Source organism: Mus caroli, chromosome 12, assembly GCF_900094665.2.
Source record: "Mus caroli chromosome 12, CAROLI_EIJ_v1.1, whole genome shotgun sequence".
Classification (NCBI taxonomy): Eukaryota; Metazoa; Chordata; class Mammalia; order Rodentia; family Muridae; genus Mus; species Mus caroli.
The window spans coordinates 13667488-13687392 of NC_034581.1; the positions used below are offsets into that span (position 1 = coordinate 13667488).

General features: G+C 45.7%; 2 protein-coding genes across 5 annotated transcripts in view; one reads left to right on the forward strand and one right to left on the reverse strand.

Annotated features, from left to right (window-relative positions):
• Positions 1-329: 329 nt before the first annotated feature.
• Positions 330-18431, forward strand: Pdia6 (protein disulfide isomerase family A member 6). The gene is made up of 13 exons (XM_021178836.2): positions 330-415; positions 4173-4314; positions 7773-7830; positions 8193-8319; positions 10971-11077; positions 12266-12396; positions 12669-12783; positions 13415-13555; positions 14226-14310; positions 14414-14486; positions 14760-14918; positions 17026-17122; positions 17992-18431. Exons 1-13 carry the CDS (start codon positions 382-384, stop codon positions 18058-18060), a joined length of 1338 nt encoding a protein of 445 aa, XP_021034495.1. The 5' UTR covers positions 330-381; the 3' UTR covers positions 18061-18431.
• A 406-nt stretch (positions 18432-18837) lies between these two features.
• Atp6v1c2 (ATPase H+ transporting V1 subunit C2) overlaps positions 18838-19905 on the reverse strand; it is a 39874-nt gene continuing 38806 nt past the window's right edge. For all 4 annotated transcript variants that reach the window (XM_029484728.1, XM_029484729.1, XM_029484727.1 and 1 more), the window contains 2 exons: positions 19179-19311; positions 18838-19016 (listed from right to left, as the gene is read on the reverse strand). In XM_029484728.1, coding sequence (XP_029340588.1) covers positions 18927-19016; positions 19179-19311 — 223 coding nt within the window. In that variant the 3' untranslated portion in view covers positions 18838-18926. The remainder of the gene's footprint in view (positions 19017-19178; positions 19312-19905) is intronic.

Genomic DNA, 19905 nt, shown 5'->3' on the forward strand with positions numbered 1-19905 from the left:
ATGAAGACCCCTTAGTCCTGGGTTTTTTGTTTTGTTTCAGTTAACTCAGAAAAAAATCAGGGGAACAAGGGGTACCCGGCAGGAACAGGGCCAGAGGTCCCCTGACTCCGCCCCTTCATTCCCCGCCCATCCTCGCCCTACCCCGCCCCACTCCGCTACTCCGCTCGCCCCCACCCCCAAGGAAAAAAAACAAACCGGTAACCTCTACCCGGCCGCTTTCAATTGGCCACGCACATGAGCGAAGTCCACAGAGACCAATGAAAGGCGGCCACGGCGTGGCGAGCCCTTCCGGCCCGCCTCCGCGCGCCGGCGCACCGCCCGCTAGAAGCTGAGGGCGGGACGTGGGCGCGGCAGAGCTGAGGCAGCGGCGGCACGGACAGAATGCGGGTGATCGGCATGGCTCGCCTGGTGCTCGGTAAGTGCCGGCCTGTGGTGGGAAGCCGGTCAGAGGCAGCCTGAAGGGCCGGGGCCGCGAACAGGGCCGAGTGGAGGGACGGGTTGCCGGGCCTGCCTGGGGACTTCGGGGCGAGCTGGGTGGGAGAGGCCAGGTCGGGCCCACTACGGGAGGCCCGGGGGAGTCGGAGACTTGCAGCCTCTGCTCCCCACGAGTGCGGTCCGCCTCCCGTCCAGCTCAGCCTTCACTTTTATAGACAGATAGCAGAGGCCTGTCCCGAAGGTGTCTTAGAAGTGGGCAGTGCTCACTGAGGAGGGCCTCACAACTCCTGAGCACTTAAAATGCTCCTTGGACGTCCACCCAGGTGTCCGGGAATGATGTTTAGCGACTCGGTGGGCGAATCTGAGGGTCCCCATCTCCCGGCTGTCCTTGTAAACGGGCCTATAGTTTTTGACATTAGTTAACTCAGCTGATCCTGGCTAGAAAGTAGGAGAGGGAGGTGGATCCCTACTCTTCCTCTCCCTCCATTTACTAGTTGAGACCCGGAGCATATTTTCTCACTGCTATGCCAGCTTTTTTCAACCGTGTTCACCCCGTGAGCTATAGTACATATTTAAAGAGAGTAATCAAGAAAAATACTGCTTTCTGCGTTACTGTAGAGAGCAGATGAGAGGGAAAGATTTAATCTTTGGTTTTCCAATGAGTGCCTTTGAAAAAGTGATTCTATCAATTAACTCATTATTTTAATAAGGTAGTCAGCCTTTTTTGGCTATCCTGCTGCCAGCGGCTGCCAGGCAGAAATGTTACTGGTGTGAATATATAACACCCTTAACTGCTACAGAGATTGAATGGGAAGCCACAGATGGCAAAACCATCTGCACGCATAGATTGTGGACCCTGGGAGTTCTTTTTTCCCGGTGGTGCTCATTATCACTGTGTAGAGTGGCCATGTGAATTTTAGAAGCAGGATTTGATGGGTCAGCATTGACCTATTCAGCCATAGTAACACACCCCCCCAACCCCCGCCAGTGAGGGTGGGGTGGGGCTGTTGCTTGGAGAGCAAGTGCAAGGAACAGTGTATTTGATTCTTCCTAACCCTTTTAGGTTATCTTAGAGCCATCAGTTGGTAGACTGAGGCAGAACTGGATGGTTCTGCTTCTCTTGGCCATTAGGGCATCAGGGGAGCATACATGTTCTCTGCAGGCACCTACAGGGATGGAGGCTCCATGCCACAGGAAGGCATTCCTCTTCCATGGTTGATATAGTATCTGTCTTTACTCTTTGCCTAGTTCCTTGAGAGCTTCTCTTAACAGATGGCGACCCAATAAAAACACCCTATCTAAGACCTAAGCACCTTAAAAGTTAGGCTGGCCATCAGTGAGAAGTAGATTACAACAAGGTTACAATGGGAGGCGATTGATAGTCCGTAATGACTTTACCTTCCAAGTGTCTATTACTTTAGACTTTTTTTTTTCTACCTTTCAATTTTCACAAGACTCACTGTATCAAACAAATATGAATTTATGACAATTTTTTTTTTTTTGAGACAGGGTTTCTCTGTGTAGCCCTGGCTGTCCTAGAGCTCACTCTGTAGACCAGGCTGGCCTCGAACTCAGACATCCTCCTGCCTCTGCCTCCCAAGGGCTGGGATTAAAGGCATGCGCCACCACTGCCCGGCTTCATGACAATTTCATAAACAAGATAAACTTACTGAGCATAGTAGCCCGTGTCTTTAATCCCAACGCTCTGGAGGCAAGCACTACTATTCCTTTCAGCGAGCATTACCATCCAATAGAAATACAATGCAAACTGTGTGTAATATCCTAAGTTTTCTAGGAGCCACAAATAAAAAGGCATAGCAGAACAGCTAACAGTGCTTTGAACTAAGTTTACATAATAACTGCATTTACGATGGCAACCCCACTGGATTATATCCCCCTAATGATGAGCTAGCTGTCCCTGTTTGTGGCTTTGACCTGGTGGTGAGATAGTCTCCATGCGTGCTTCACAGTGCACATCCTGTCTTTAAGCCACACTCATGTGGACTTAACCCGTCATGATTCCAGCACATAACCAGTGAGAGAATATTAATAGAAATTTGTTTCTGTTTTTCTTCAAGTCTTTGGAACCAATATGCTTCCTTACCATTGGAGAAGCTTTCAGTTTGGGGTAACCACATGTGGCTGGTGGCTTTCAGAGGGGATAATAGTTTGAGGGAACAGTCCCACTGGCTGAGCCAGCATCGAAACATACTCATCCTGCCCCACTTAGTGAAAGTACTGGAAGCCTTGCAGAGCTTCTGATTCAGGGCATCTTGTTCAGACCCTCAGGGTCCTCGGCCTCTCCTACTATGTGCACATATCCACGCAGACCACTCGCATCTCTAGGGGAGATGCTTCCCTCCACCCCACATGGCTCTTGCTCTTCCTAGGTAGGTCTTCATAATGAAACTCATTTAAACAGTTATCTGTGTTCTCTGGACTTACTCCCTCCGCTTGTCCAATCCTCTGTCCTCTGCTGCTGGTTCTTTTCACTATCACAGTAGCCCAGGTGCTCACAGACAACAGTGTCATTAAACGCAGTAGCAGCTTCAGCCCTCCCTGCTCTGCCTTCTGGTTGTGTGTTAGTTGTTAAATTCAAATGCAGTGTACTTCTTAGACATTTAGATTGCATACACTCACAGTACAGAGAGCAGCTATCGCATGACATTTTCATGCATGTACGTAGTGTACTTTGACTTTACTCACTACACACAACACATTACCCACTGTTGTTCCCTCTTTCTCGGGTCCCATTCCCCTTTCTCGATAGTCCCTTCTGTGATATCTTTGTATTTGTGTGTGATGTGGGCATATTTGGCACATTCTCTTGAGTGTAAAGGTGTCTGAACCTGCAGAGGCCAAAGGGACATGTTGAGTGTCTTCCTCTATCTACCTATTCCCTTGAGAGAGGGTCTGTAACTGAACTAAAAGCTCTCTTTTCAGCTGGCCAGCAAGCTTTCAGGATCCTCCTACTTCTGCCCTCTCCTCCTCCACAATGGTGTTACAGACATATAAAACCATGCTCAGTTCTTTATATGGCCACTAAGGACACATGGATGGTTACGCTTGCCTAGCAAGTGTTCTTATTCACTGAGCCATCACATCTGCTTTCACATCTTTAAAAACAAACAAACAAACAAACAAACTAGGGGCTGGAGAGATGGCTCAGCGGTTAAGAGCACTGACTGCTCTTCCAGGGGTTCTGAGTTCAATTCCCAGCAACCACATGGTGACTTACAACCATCTGTTATGGGATCCGATGCCCTCTTCTGGTGTGTCTGAAGACAACTACAGTATACTTATATATAATAATAAATAAGTCTTTTTTAAAAATTAACTGGATTCCATCAGATACAATGTTCTTAAATAATGTATCTGTTTATTCATGCCAAGACTTACTGGATCAATAACTTGGAAACAGGAGTTAGAGAGCTACTCTGATATATTTGCATTGAATATACATGGTCCTTTTCTTCTTGTGGTTGCTTATTTTTAAAAAAATGAAGATTCCTAGATTCTGACTAGCTGTGAAGACTCAAGTGGTTGCACTCAGAGTTAGAAGCAGCAGCTGTAATGGTTGTGAGTTCTATGCCCTTCATACTCAGTATTGCAGCGAGAGGAAGGAAAGAGCCGGAGGGAGGCAGGCCTGGCCACCCTCTTCTGCAGGGGCTTTGGGTGGGGGAGAGCCTCGTGCTGGGGACTGTGCTGACACTGCTGTGTTTTTGTCATCTGTTCAGGTCTGGTGAGCTGCACCTTCTTTCTAGCAGTCAGCGGTCTGTATTCTTCTAGTGATGATGTCATCGAGTTGACGCCGTCAAACTTCAACAGAGAAGTTATTCAGAGTGACGGCCTGTGGCTTGTAGAATTTTATGCACCATGGTACGTATTATAAAATAGTTATACTTTTTAAAGACTTACTTGGTTTTTGTTGTTCGTTTGTTTGAGACAGGATCATTAGCCGTGGCTGACCTGGAACTCACTCTGTAGACAAGGCTGGCCTTGAACTTGTTGAGATCTGCCTACCTCTGCCTCCAGAGTTCTAGGATTAAAGGCATGTACCACCAGGCCTGCACATGAGTGCAGGTTTTCTGTGTGGTCTAGGTTGGTCTGGAACTTCCACTATGTGGCCTAGACTGGCTGAGAACTGAGATTACAGATCAGTACCACTATGTCCAAACAGTTGTAGAAATGGAGACTAGGAGACTGGCTTGCACATGTCAGGTCTCTTGAAAGTCATGGTGGCTGAATCAGTTGTGGGGTGGTCTGACAAGGTGTCTGAGTCAAGTGCTGCCATGCTTGGTGGCCTGAGTTTAATCCTCAGGACCCACGTGGTGGAAGGAGACCAGGGGCTTTTGTACATCACAGTCTGTAATCATACATAGTAAACAGTGCTGCATTGTTTACTAGTTACAGCGTTTGATGATGAGTGGAGAGTATGTGAAATGTGTCAGGGCTGTAGTGGTAAAGCAGCAGACTGTAAGACCCTGAGAGAAGTTAGTCTGCAAACCACATGCCTCTGAAAATGAGCCAACACCAGGGGTTGAACTCTCAACCGTGAACAGCATCTTGTAAGCTTTGGAAATGGATGTTCTTAAGTTACTTTTATTGCTGTGGTAAAACACCGTGACCACGCAGCTTTAAAAAAAGGAATTTATGTAGACTTACAGCTCCAGAGGGTTAGAGGCAGCAGACAAAAGGCATGGTTCAAAAGGCAACAGAGAGAGCCAACTAGAAATGGTATGAGTCTAAACTCTCAAAGCCTGCCCCAGTGATGTACTTCCTCGAGGCTGCACCTGCTAAGCCTGTCCAAACAGCGCCACCCACTGGGGACTGAGTATTTCAGTGTCTGAAACTAGGGAAGGGGAATCTCACTTGAGTCACCACAGGATATAACATGAGTTTTATTTAATTTTAAGGCAGATTCTTACCAGGTTGTCTAGGCTGGCCTTGAACTCATTTCCAAATTTCAGGGAAGCCTTTCCCTCAACCTCCCAAATTGCTGGCATCACAGACCTGTGCTACATGACCTGGGCTCACGTGAAAGTCTTACCATCGAATTCTGAGACCCTAAGTGGATGTATTTTTGGGTGTTCCTGATAAAGGTCCTTTGGTGGATTCTGAAATAGTTCTAGAAACTTAGCACTGCTTCTCAGCAGATTTAAGGGCCAGCGTAGAAAGTGGAGGTGTGGTGTCAACCTTCATGCCAATGTGAACCTGGCTCTTTTTAATGCTTTGACTATCTTATAAAGGTACTTACGGTTTTAAATCCAGTTGCTGGTTTCTGTGGTTAGCCCATCAAATAACTACTTGTACAGGTTGTTAATAATTAGCTCTGTGAGACGTTTTTCACATTCAGCTTCTTACCTCTTGTGTTGTGGGTAGTTGATTTGTTTCTGATAGCTTCAGTGCAGTTTCCCTGTGAAACTTTACCCGATGGTGTGATTTTGAAGGCGGGTTCTAGGTGTGGTGGGTAATGACTATGCTGGCAGGCTTATGAATGTTATTCTAAGTAAGACATGTCTAGTTAGAACAGTCCCTTGAGCCTTGGATTCCTTCATACAGTAAAGGCTTTAGATGTTGAGCAGAGCATAGAGTCAGGCACATGCCATCGGTTCTAGCACCCCAGAAGCTGAGGTGGGAGCGCTGTGAGTAGTTCCAGGGCTGCATAGCAAACAAAGCCTTTTCTTAAATAAGAAATAACAAAACACTTGAGGGGTTTGGGCAAGGGGATCAGAAGTTCAGCATCAACCTCTGGACTATATGAGACTTGAAAAATAATAAAAGAATAGAGAGCTATAGCGTGAGAGAGAGTACAGACGGATGTCTCCTCCAGAGTGCTTGGGGATGGGGGGAGGGGGTTGGAGTTTCTCAGAGTTTGAAATATTTACACAGATTTTAATTGTTGAACAACTCTAAAATTCAAAACCCCAAACTGGGTGTCACAAAGTGCTCAGAAGGGCTCGTGCTTGAGTGGTTTTGCTGGATTTTACTCTTTGCAGTGCCAGGAGTGAAACCAAGGCTTTGCTCACACTAGGTCCTGAGCTACATCAGGAATTAAAATTTCAGCATTATGGACACTTCACTTGTACTTCTTTTCTAGAGTAGCAGATACCATGAGGCGTCAGTAAGCCTAACAACTATGTAGCACTAATGTAGTTGTGGACATAATGATGTTAGAATGTCTGCAGCAGTTGTATGTTCATTTATAATAAGAATAGCTGTGGTTTTTATTCATGGCAGCCTTTAGTAATTTCATCAATTGTGGGATGTTTGCATTTATTCTAGAAAGAACTCCTATGTTTTCTATTACAGCTTAGCAAAAATGAATTCATTTTTATGGGGTCTGTGCATAGTGCCTAACATCAGACTGAAGGGGTTTGTGCTCTTAACAGTGTGAGTCCTCCCTTCTTAGATAACTGAAACCTAAGCCTTGTGAAAATTTGACCTCTGGATTGTGTCTCACCTAAACAACAAAGCATGTACAAGTATGTCAAAGCACCAACTCAAGGGATCGCTTAAAAATAATCTCGCTTAAAATGTTGGGACTGAGTTCAGATCCCTCTAGAGTATTATTGATCACATGACATAGTGTTTATGTGGGAACACGATGGGGCAGTGGCTCAATTCAGAAAGGTGGTGGACATAGTCTGGCCAGCATTGGAATCAATTCATTTGCCTGTCTATTTTATCATTTGTAGAGTGAAGATAGTGAAGGCTTGTCCTCAGCTTTCCATAGGTCCAGCGACATCCTTTGTGAAAGTGAAGGTGGGTCTTTAGAGACCCGGGTAGAAGAGACTAATAAAACCTTTTTAGAATATGAACCATATTGCCTATAGGTAAACTATACTGTCTGCATCCAGAGGGCATTGTACAGCAGTGAGAATGAACAGTGCAGTTGCCCATGGCCTTATTGGACAATAGAAATGGGTTTCTGTCTCTGTCATGTAGTATGCTTGGCCTTGACGAGGTCCTCCTGCCTCTGCCACTCATATGCCAGCATGACTGGTGTGCTGCCCTGCCTGACTTACTGAGTTCTGTTTGAGTTGTTTTACAGTCTTAGTGCCTGCAAGACAAAGGCCTTTCCCCTTGTGTTCTAATAGGCCTGTTCCAGGCAGTGGGCAAGAGCTGGAGCTTGTTTAATGAGGGTGGTGTACTAGAGCTTTCATCAGGTTGAGGACAAGCCAGTGTCCTATGTAGAGTCATTGGGTGGCTTGGTACTTGTCTTCCTTGCAGGCTCCCAGGCCCAAGGCATCCTCCTGGGGAGACAGTGGTAGCTATTTTATGAGCTGAAGGTCAAAGGGTTTAACTGTCACCATATTTGTTTTGTCTCTCTGAAGGTGTGGTCACTGCCAGAGGTTAACACCAGAATGGAAGAAAGCAGCAACTGCTTTGAAAGTGAGTCTCAGAGGGTCTCCTTCACTTGTGTGCTTAAATTGTATGTTTAAATTTGGAGATGACTTAGTTTACCCTGGGGAGGCAATTTGCATAATAAAGCCCCGCATGCTGGTTGTGTTGCTGGGGAAGGGCGTGGGGCTTTCTGTTTCCAAGCTAAATTATGTAATGATCTTAGCCAGGCTGGTTCTCCACAGTTCCTCTCCTGACTAGACTTGCCCTTCACACAATGTACAACTCCTCTCCTGGTTTTCAAGGCTGAAGTCTGAGGTGGTCCTTACAACTGCACTCAGCCTTTACCTGTGTACTTGAGTGATGAGGTTGTAGTAGTAGGAAAAAGAGGTAATCCTTCTGCATTTCCTCAGGATGTTGTTAAAGTCGGGGCCGTCAATGCAGATAAACATCAGTCCCTGGGAGGTCAGTATGGTGTCCAGGGATTTCCTACCATCAAGATATTTGGAGCTAACAAAAACAAGCCAGAAGATTATCAGGGTAAGGATTCTTCCTGCTCCATTCCCCTGTAGGCATTCCCTTCTCAAACAGTTAGCTGGCTCCTGCAGTATTTTAACGTTGTTTTCTGTAATGGCTTAGAGCACTTAATATCTCCTCCACGTTTCGAGCATTAGCTTGTAGGTAAAGGCGTATGTGCTTGAATTATTTAGGGTAGTGAAGACCCACATCTTTTTACCTCCCTGCCTTTTTCATTATAGCTGTTTAATATTTGATAAAGATCTGTTTGCCTCCCTTGACCGTAAGACTAGGGTCTGGCGAAACATGCATGGTTTGGCTCATAATCTTTATGCCTTGTGTACATACGCAGTTGGCTATGAAACTGTTGTTAGTGTCATAAACTATTGGCAATAGGTACTCCAAATTCTCCCAGTTCTAGAGATGCAAAACTTGTGAAAGTCTGTTAGGAGTCACAGAGACAGCTAGAGGAGAGTTCTGGCCCTGAACTCTAGGGAATTAATGTTGTCTTAGTCACGCTGCTCTTCTTAAAGCATAGCGGGCTGTGGTGGCTGAGTGGTGAGCTTATTATGCTCAGCGCGTGCACATGCAGGGTCCTCCATCAGTCGTTAGCCACATACACACAAACAGTATCTAACCAGAATTGTTGAATTGGGACAGATTATGGTCCTAATTAAAGTGCTGAATATAATCTTTACAGCAAATCTGGCTGATGGTTGCTTAGGTGAACAGAAGTGCCTGTGGGCTGAGAGGAGAATCACAGTTAAACACAGGATGGGGAGGGCCAAGATTATGAAGTCTGAAGTAAGCTCAAGGCAGCAGACTCCCATGACTGCCCTCCGTCTCATGCTCAGGCCTCACACAGCACTTAACTGCTCTGCTCTGCCTTGCTTCTTTTCTCTGTAAACAGTGTGGTAAAGCCTGCTTCAGGCTACCAGAAATGTAGTTAAAATAGTATGTTTAAAGGATAGATGACACATACCCGGTAACAGGTACCAGTCTGCTTGGTAAATCTCCATACTTGGGAGGTCAGAATCCTTAGAGATCAAGCCTTGGATGCATCATTTCTTCTTGATATCCCAAACTGCAAAGATCTGTGAAATGATGAACGTTGCTTTCCAGAGTAAACATCCTGTCTGTTTTCTTTGGAATGATAATTGGTTATAGTTTTGCTGTTTGACAAAAGTGGAATGCTTAGAGCATTCTTCTGCTGCCATATTTACTTGTAAACAAGGTGGGTTTTTTATTGCATGTATTTATTGGTGGCATATATGGACTTCAAAGCTCACATGAAGGCCATAGGACCAGTTTCAGGAGTTCTCACCTTCTACCATGTGGGTCTCAGAAATTAAACTCAGATTGTCAGACTTGGAGCTATCTCACCTGTCCTGGATAGGGTGTTTGGGACCCGGCTGCATCTGTAGCTTTGTGGATTGGCAAGACTGCTTTTGCACCCAACAGCAGGGCTGGGTGGCAGCAGGAGGCAGTATAGCCTCAAAGCTGGAGAGTACTTGCATGCATATGGCCTGTTACAAGAAGATCAGGTCAACACTGGTTCACAGTGGGAAACCCTCTTTCCCTAGATGAGCTCTGCTTGAGTATATTCTGTACAAAAGGTGGGACAAGGACTGGCTCGTACATAGAGCTGTTTGCAGAAAGAGTGCAAGGCTGCTCTCATACTGAGTCTGGCCCTTCAGTTAGAAGAGCACTTCCTGAGAAGTGCTCCCGCCTTACACTTGGTCTAAGACTTCGAGTAGATGCCTGACCATAAACAGTCAGTGTAGACTTTTCCTACCCATAAATTAGGCAGTTGGAGATTACCAGCAGCAGCAGTAAATAGAGCAGTAGGTCACTGACTGTGGTCTGAAAGAGTTAAGACAAAGCATACTCTTGGACTGAGGTTAAGTAGACCATAGAAGATGGGAGCAGTGGGTCAGGGTGGCTCCTGTACTGTTGTCCTTCTAATGTGATAGTGGAAAGTCCATTAGACCTTGGCCTTTGAAGATGGCTTCAAGACATGTATTATCCCTGCTCCTCTGGGCCAGTTTCTAGCCCCGCCTGGGGTCTTAAGTCTATAGTTTTGGATAGACTTCCATACTTACTGCGCTCTTGTATGGTTGAGGTTTTGTTTTCCTGAGCTAGGGTCCCATGCAGCCCTGGCTGCTTTCAGAGTTGTAATGAGGTTGTCACTTAGGACTGAGTTGCTCTTAACAGCTAAACCGGAAGCAAAAAAGAAGAGAGCCCTTGAAAGTTTTCTCATGACTTGGCTTCAGAGATGTCTCATGTTCTACTCTTCCCACACATTTCTGTCTATTCTTCATCTTAGAAAAGGGGTTGTCGCCTTTTCCTCCATGTATTTGGGGATTTTTTTTCCCCCTGTTTTCCTGACTAGAAATTAAGCTGCTCTTCTGTGTCTATGTTGTCCATACAGTAAACGTGGCATTTTCTTATCAGGAGATGTTATTTTCCAGACAGAACAGAAAGATTTCGTTCACATTAGTAACAATAAACTAAAGAAAGAGAATGTGCAGCAGTGAGTGCATGGGACACTTAATTGCCACCAGTTGCCTCTGACATGGATAGTTTCGAGTCCTCCCGAGCCTCCCAGAGGCACTCATACAGACACCAGCCTGAGATGGCCTGCCTTCATCTGCCCGTCCTTTGTTGTCCCACAGGTGGCAGAACGGGAGAAGCCATTGTAGATGCCGCCCTCAGTGCCTTGCGCCAGCTCGTCAAGGATCGCCTTGGTGGACGGAGTGGTGGGTACAGTTCTGGAAAGCAGGTAAGGCTGTTATTTCAGTGTGTCTTGCTTTCTCCTGGATGTGTGTTGTGTAACCTAGGCTAGCCTTGGATGACCTGAAACTCCTAATCCTCCTACTTTTACCTCCCAAATTCTGGAATTACAGGAGTGAACGAACAATTCCTGTACAGTTCCCCCTGATATTATAAATTGGTAAAATTTCTCTTAAAGTATTATTAAAAGTGGTTCATCAGATCTCAGAGAAGAAAATCAGCTACCCAGCTTGTTCATTGCCATCTTAGAGTTACAGGGTGATACCTAGTGAGCCCCAGAACACCTTGCCACAGTCTGAGAATGAGGTTCCCAAATAGGTGTCTTGGGCCCTGGGCTGGAATGGAGAATTGGAACCACAGAGAGTGAAGAAGCTCTGTGCCAAGGGCAGCAAGCACTGAGATTTCATGACCCTCCCAGTTCCAAGAGGAGAGTCATGGACTCTGCATGAGCTCTGGGCTGTGTCTGTGGCAGTGAGTCTGAAACACGTGGCAAGTTCTGTAGGATAAAGAGGAAGAGGCAGAAAGTCATGCTGTAGGGATGGCTGTTGCCATGCTTGTGTATAAAGCGTGAAGCTTGATAGATGTTGAAGCACCCTTAGAAATGAAGTGTTGAAGTTCTTTATAACATGGCTCTCCACCCCCTCAAGAGGCCATAGTCTCAGCACCATCCGTGTGGTGACCCTGTTGTCTTGCTCCTGCCAAGACAGTTAGCCAGGTGACAGATGACACAGCACAGCAGAGAGAACATTATGTAAATTCGGCTGAAGAGAATTCAGGCCTGAGGGTGTAGGTTCGTTGCAGAGTGTTTGCCTGTCACGTACACAGCCTGGGAAAGGAGATGAAACAAATGTTTAAGCTATCTCGAATGATCTGGATTTCAGATATGAAAATGAGAAACAGTTATGTTTACACAGAATGCTCTGTCAGAGTCTGCATTCATCCCTGCTGTGGGGTACTTGAGAGCTTCATAAAATATAGTAGGTATAGATCATATGTTGTTTAAATGTAGCAGGAATTGTTTAAGACTGTTACCAAGCTTCCAGTGCAGTCCGAGTGAATAATGATTTTCATTTGTTTGCTGGTGAACAAGTAAAAAATTTGATTGCCTTGTGAAATGATTGTTTTGTCGGTATATGTAGTAGAAGTGGCGTTCATATTTGTCATGTTGCTCTGACAGGGGAGAGGTGATAGTTCAAGTAAGAAAGACGTGGTAGAGCTGACGGATGACACATTTGATAAGAATGTCCTTGACAGTGAAGACGTTTGGATGGTTGAGTTTTATGCTCCGTGGTGTGGACACTGCAAAAAGTAAGTGCCTTCAACCGAGCGTGTACTCGGTCACGACACTTCCAGTGTGCTCATGCAGCTCGTTCAGTAGGAGCTGTACTGTTTCCAGATATAACAGAAGACTGGCTAGTGTCCAGGCTTGGAGTAATGATAGCATCCTTGGGATCGTTGCAAAGGCTAGCATCATCCCTTTGGTGAAGCTACCATGGTGTGTTTGAGTTGTGACATAAGACAGGGATTAGGCTGTGTAGCTCAGTGTAAGAACCTGTGCTATGAGGTCACTGTTTCTACAGCCTGGAGCCAGAATGGGCTGCTGCGGCTACAGAAGTAAAGGAGCAAACAAAGGGAAAAGTGAAACTGGCAGCTGTGGATGCCACTGTGAATCAGGTTCTGGCCAGCCGATACGGGGTGAGTGTGTCTACAGTCATTTACTTTGAGGAATACTCAAGATTTTCAGTAGCCATTTGGCTCCTGACCTCCCTTTAAAGTAGGTAGGGAGATGTTTGTTTTGAAGGTGAAGAGGTGGTGTCCCTCACTGTCAAGTCTAGAACCCAGGACTTGTGGGTTCATTCATCAGCACTCACCTGGCTTTTGAAAGTTGATCTTCTTGCTCTGCAGTATACACATTGTATTATTAAATACCCAGAGCCTGAACAGGGTTTGCCTGAATGCCACAATTCATGAACCTCTGTCTGCGCTTCCAGCTGGGATGTTTTCCCCATCTTGGTGATTTAAGCCAGGACTGACATACGCTAGGCAAGTGATCTACCACTGAGCTATGGTCCCTACTCTTACATACTTGTTTTTGAGGGAGTGTTTCATTGCCCAGAGTTGCCTCCAACTTGTGGGCCTTGCTTCAGCCTCCCAAATAACTGGAATTACAGATGTTACCATGCTTGGCTGGAGCATACTTTTGTGATAGTGAAATGTCTACGAAGTGGTTTTAGAAACCATAAAGATTTTGGGGCTTGGGTTTTGGGGTTTTTTTGAGTTTATCCAAGTTTTCATTTTAAATATTCTGATTGTTGTACTTTGATAGATTAAAGGATTCCCTACAATCAAGATATTTCAGAAAGGCGAGTCTCCTGTGGACTATGATGGTGGTCGGACGAGATCTGACATAGTGTCAAGGGCCCTCGATTTGTTCTCTGATAATGCCCCACCTCCAGAGCTGCTTGAGGTAAAGTACTTACCCCAGAAGTGAGGAAGCTTCCGGTCAGCTGATGGCACTACCCCTTGTTCACATGAAGTCTTTGCTTTTTACACAGTTTGACTATGTAGCCCAGGCGAGCCTTGACTTCACAGCAGTCTTCCTGCTTCTGCCCCACAAAGCCTGAGATTACAGCATGCATCCCCAGTAATTGACTCCATTCCTCCTTTTTGAATTGACTGCTTTTCATAACTTTCTGGCATTAAAATACTTACACTGTGATCTAAAGCTCACTAAGCTGCTTAAAAGTGAAGAGTGGATTCAGTCACACGTGGACTGTCGGGTCACCTGGCATGGCCGCGGCTCTGCCCTGGTGTTTATGCAGGCATTTTCAGGTCTTACAGCCCCACCAAAGGGGAACGTCATTCTCGTCTTTGTAGACTTCTGGAGAAGCAGACAGCCAAGAGCCTCACACTGTGTAAATGGCCATGCACAGATGTGTGTTCAGCCGTGGCAAGCCAGGCTGGGTCAGGGCACTGTAATTACAGATGCTGGGTGGCTTGGGAATGAGCGGTGGCACTTTGTTCCAGCCGTTTCTTGATGGCTTGTCTGTACTAGGCGGCATTGTATGGAAGGAGTCTCTTGAGTATTACATATTGAGTATTACATCAGCTTTCCCACTGCCCTGTCTTCCGTGCAGATAATCAACGAAGACATAGCCAAGAAGACATGTGAGGAGCACCAGCTCTGTGTGGTGGCTGTACTGCCTCACATCCTGGACACTGGTGAGCACAGGCTGTTTCTCATTGCTGTCACTGCTGGCTGCTTAAAGCACTTCCTAAGTGAACTGATGTTATTTCACCTTCAAAATATTTTACTGTAAACCAGGAGCTGCAGGCAGAAACTCTTACTTGGAAGTTCTTCTGAAACTGGCTGACAAGTACAAGAAGAAGATGTGGGGGTGAGTTCTGAAGCCCCGCTCACCTCTGAGAGATCGAGGCATGCCTGGTGACTGCTGTGAGTGCTGTCTGTAGCACGTGCCTGTGTTTGTCTGCCCCTTGCTTACCAGCTCTGAGACTCAGGGTGTGCAAGTGTGACACGGGAAGGAAAACACAAGTGGACACTCTGGTGGGATCTGAGCACACCCCGTGCAACGCTCCTTTCTGAAGGTTTAAATGTAGTTTTAGTCTAGTACAAAAAGCATCCTTACCCTAAAACCAGTCTGCTTTTCCAGGTGGCTGTGGACAGAAGCTGGAGCCCAGTATGAACTGGAGAACGCATTAGGGATTGGAGGGTTCGGGTACCCTGCCATGGCAGCCATCAATGCACGCAAGATGAAATTTGCTCTTCTCAAGGGGTCTTTCAGTGAACAAGGCATCAATGAGTTTCTCAGGTAATTGTTTTCTTAGTTGTTTGTTTGATCTGTTGGGTTTTGTTTTTAATATTCTATGTAAGCCAAGAAGGATGTTTGTAAAATTGAACTTTTAAATCATTACTCTTTCCTGCGGCAGTAACTGTTCATGTGCAGGGTGAGGCTGTTTGTCATATTGCACATTATCCTGGCCCATTGTAACTCTCACAGAGTCTTAGACATGCTTAGGGCAATCATGTCTCACCCATTCCCACCCTTACCGTGTACTTGGTATTTGTATGTGATCCTCCGGCTGTGGGCTAACATGCTTGGTTCTTAATTCAAAAGCCAGTTTGCAGAGCTAGCTCTCCAGCCTGCCCTCTGTTCACCTTTTCCTCAGACTCATTCCATGAGTTCTTGGGCAAATACAAGGCATTGACCTAAAAGGCTGGGTTTCTCCATCCCTGCTTTCTTCTGTGTTCATTTCTCAGCGGCCATGGGGAAGGCACCTGGCACAAAGGATACTTGAGAGTTCTGAACTTCCTCTTTGATACAAAAGTTTAGGGCTGCCTCTGTACATAAACCCACTGTCCTATAAGTGCCTGGATCAGGGGCCATACTGAGGCTGTTGTTTTTAAGACCAAGTAAATTGTAAGTGACACTGCACCATGATTACCAACACTTTGAGGGATGTTACATCAAGAACTTTCCTGTAAGTCCTCTAACTTCAGTAAAACATGAAATGAGTGTATATTTTCCTCAAACATGGTAATAAATGGAACCCAAAGTAATGTTTTAGGGTTTTGTGTGGTTTTTGTTTTGTTTTGCTAGCTGTCTTCAGACATACTAGAGGGCATCGGATCCCATTACAGATGATTGTGAGCCACCATGTGGTTGCTGGGAATTGAACTCAGGACCTCTGGAAGAGCAGTCAGTGCTCTTAAACACTGAGCCATCTCTCCAGCCCCTAGTTTTGTTTTGGGGGGTTTGTTGTTGGTTAGTTGGTTGGTTTGCTTGATTGTTTTGTTTTGTTTGGAGACAGGGTTTTTCTGTGTAGCCCTGGCTATCCTGGAACTCACTGGAAGACCAGGCTGGCCTGGAACTCAGATCTGCTTGCCTCTGGAGTGCTGGGACCAAAGGCGTGCACCACCACCCAGCACATTTTTTTTTTTTTTTACTGGTTTTCTTTTTTAACCTGTTGCCTGGATACTTAGGAGGTGAACGCAGTAGGATCAGCCTGGGCTACAGTAGTCTCAGAACACCATCACGAACAAAAATACTTACTCTACAAGCAAGCTTTCAGGAACACAATTAGAGCTGGAAATTGTGGTGCCTATAAGCTAGCAGTCGGTAGAGAGGCCAGAAGATCAGCCTGAGCTATTTAAGACTCTATTAAAAAAACAAGAAAAGAAACAAACTACCTCCCTACAGTCACTGCACCATTAGAAGACAAATGACTTCCTCCTTCCCCAGTCGTGCTGTGTTAGTGGTAATGAAGTTAATGAGCTAATCTTGAGGATCTGATGATCGGGAGTTTCTGCATACAGAATAATCTCACTCGAGTTTTGGTTTTGTCCTGGACAGTTGATGCCACATCAATTCATGGCTTCCTCTCTTGCCTGTCACCTTGTACTTTTTTGTGGATTAGACAGCCTGTGTATTCTTACAGTATCTTTTGTTTTCGAGTAGCCAGATAAGTCTTTTTTACGGATAGACGTTTGGGTCTCACTGCTAAGCTGCTCTGTCCACCAGCATTCTCCTAGCACCAGGCTGGGATGGTTGAAACCATTCACCTCACTAGTGATTTGCTCTTCAAGTTCATAGGCTTAGCAGACAAGGGTCATAGGCAGCCTTTCTTCAGAGTGAACTTGGATAATATGCTCTCATCTCATTTTAAAACACTTTCATAGTTTAGGTATTTTGGCTTTAAACTTAGTAGTAGTGCTAGCTTTATCAGTGAGAGGCCTGGAAAGCATCACTCCTGACTACGGTATTACCAATGGTTGAAAGGGCTTTTTAGGCAGTGCCTCCACAGCTCCATGTCTGTGTACTAGGCAGCATTCCTCTGTTCATTAAAGATGCATTTCCTTTGGACAGTTGGCTCATTCATTGTTTATATCTAAATGTGTGTTTGGTATTTCTTCCCAAGGGAACTGTCTTTCGGGCGTGGCTCCACAGCACCTGTTGGGGGTGGTTCCTTTCCTACCATCACTCCCAGGGAGCCCTGGGATGGCAAGGATGGTGAGGTGAGTAGATCGAGGGGCTTTCTGCCCACTTTGTGCATCTCTGGAAACCAAGTCCCCATCAGACAGTGTTCCTACTGTCCTGCCTGGGGCATTAGCAGCATGCTCCTCACCTGGCTGGCTTTCACTTTTTTTTTTTTTTAAGATAGGATTCTTTTTAAAGATTTTATTTATTATTTATTATATGTAAGTACACTGTAGCTGTCTTCAGACACTCCAGAAGAGGGCGCCAGATCTCGTTGCAGATGGTTGTGAGCCACCATGTGGTTGCTGGGATTTGAACTCTGGACCTTCGGAAGAGCAGTCGGGTGCTCTTACCCACTGAGCCATCTCACCAGCCCTGGCTTTCACTTTTAGAGAAAGAATGTTCAACTAAAATCACAATTTAGAACTGGAGAGGTGGCTCAGCAGTTAAGAACCCTGGCTACGGTTTCAATAGAACCAGAGTTCAATTCCCAGCACCTTCATAATGGCTTAAAACAATGTGTAACTTGAGACCTGGTAGGGCACACAGACATAACATGCTTGCAAAACATTCATACACATACATTTTTTAAGAAATCACAGTTTAAAGGTCAAGTGTGCTTGGTTTCATGTCTATAATTGAACATATGCCACTTGAAAGGCTGAGGCAGAAGGATGGACATAAGTTTGAGACCAGACTAAACTGAGCTAAAGAATGAAGTGCTATTTTAAACAGAAAACCTAGGTGAGGTGCAGTCAGCTGTGGGAGTCAGGTGGTTGGATCTTGGAATTTCTGTGGGGTTATAATTGGTGTAAGAGCCAGGCTGGAATGTGGAATCCGGCTGGAATTTGCTTTTCTGTTGAGACCTCTAGTCTTCTGAGGCTCTAACTGCTGCTCTGTGCCCCAGCTCCCTGTGGAGGACGACATTGACCTCAGTGACGTGGAGCTGGATGACCTGGAGAAGGATGAGTTGTGAGCCACGGCCCAGCCTTCCTTGGGCTTTCCTTGGGAGCGAGCAGTTTTCCAGCAGTGAAAGTTCTTCCGGGCAGCTGTCTGCCGCTGGCCTTTCCAAGCAACACATGCGGCCACTGGAAACTGCCAACAGTGAACCTCAGCGTCTCAAGAAAACACTGACGAATTCTATGAATTGTAGCAGTGAATTGGATTGTATTCTCTGGCATACTTTGAAGAAAACTGGGCTATTGAAACATTTTTCCCTCCTGACTGCTGCTTGAATGTTCCTGGAGGCTGTTTCTTATGTATAGGGTTTTTAAAATGTGATTCCTTTGTTTGAATATTAATGGCTTTTTCCATTAAAGAATAAAATGATATTTTGGACAATGCTGATAAATGTATGAAATTAGTAGCACATCATAAAACCAGAGTCTGAGGTTTAGCCCAAAATCTACTAGCACTGCGACCTGATGGCTACATCTCCACCTTCCTGTAGAAGTGGCTGTAAGTGGAAAAGCAGACCTTTTGGTAAGGATGTGGTTCTGTGTAGAAAACTTGGTACTAAGCGAGAACAGCATTTCATGTCCCGAAGTCTGTCTGCGGCTTCACTATTAGGCTCAGGTATTCAGGGTGTTCTCATTAATCTCCCATTAAAAACCCCAGTGGGTTGCCAAGTTACAGGCAACCCCGTAACTTCACGGAAAACTCTTGAGAGAAAGTTTGGAGTTAACATTAGAACACAAGGAAAGACTCAGAACTGAGCACTTTATTGTAACTTAAAAAAATAAATACACTCTAACTAACGTCTGTGAGTATCTTCTGAGTCAGAATCCTGCAGGACTCGGTTGTCTGGCAAGGTCTGAGGCTGCAGTGAAACAGGCTGGCCACCTAGTCAAGAAGGCTGAGGTCGATATGGAAGTACACATAGGGGAAATAGTCCTGGTTGCTGAGCTGCAGTCCAGGAATCTCCACGGATGCCTGCAGAGCAATGGCAAAGAAAGGCTCTTGACAAAGAGAACTCTCTGGGTTGTGGGCACTCATTCTGTCCTGAGCAGTTGCCCTGCCACCACACACATCCCCTTGCTTAAAAGTGACAGCATGCAACTTGTGGTGTTGCATCTGAGTCCCTGTGATACCTACATCCAGTATGCTTGCTGCAGCAACTTCATCCAGGTGCCGGAAGACAGAATTGAGCACCTCTCTCAGGCGTTTGGTGGCTGACTTTTTATGGGGCTGCAGGAGCACAGCCTGGAAGTTCACTGGAAGTCCATACCTGCTCAGACAAGGTGGGTCAGTTGAGTGCTTAGTGTAAATACCAGCCAAGAGGGTCTGGCCAAAGTAGAGAAGCAACAAGTGACTGGGTGGAGAGATGGCTCAGTGGCTAAGCACTTGTTCTACAGGGCTCCAACTCAGTTCCCAGTACCCATGTCAGGTGGCTCACAACTGCCTATAACGCCAGCTCCAAGGGATCCTATAACCTCTGGCCTCTTTGGGCGCTTGTGTATGTGTTACACATGCATAAAAGTAAACCCTAAAAAAAAAAAAAAAAAATGAATGGCTGTAACTGACACAACTTGGAAAAGCAAAACTATAAAAAAAAGGTAACAGGTCCTTGGGTGCTTTTTCTAGCTTCTCCATTGAGGGCCCTGTGTTCCATTTTATAGATGATTGTGAGCATCCACTTCTGTATTTGCCAGCCACTGGCATAGCTTCATATAAGACAGCTATAACAGGGTCCCTTCAGCAAAATCTTTCTGGCATATGCAATAGTGTCTGGGTTTGGTGGCTGATTATGGGATGTATCCCCGGCTGGGGAATTCTCTGGATAGTCCATCCTTTCATCTTAGCTCCAAACTTTGTCTCTGTA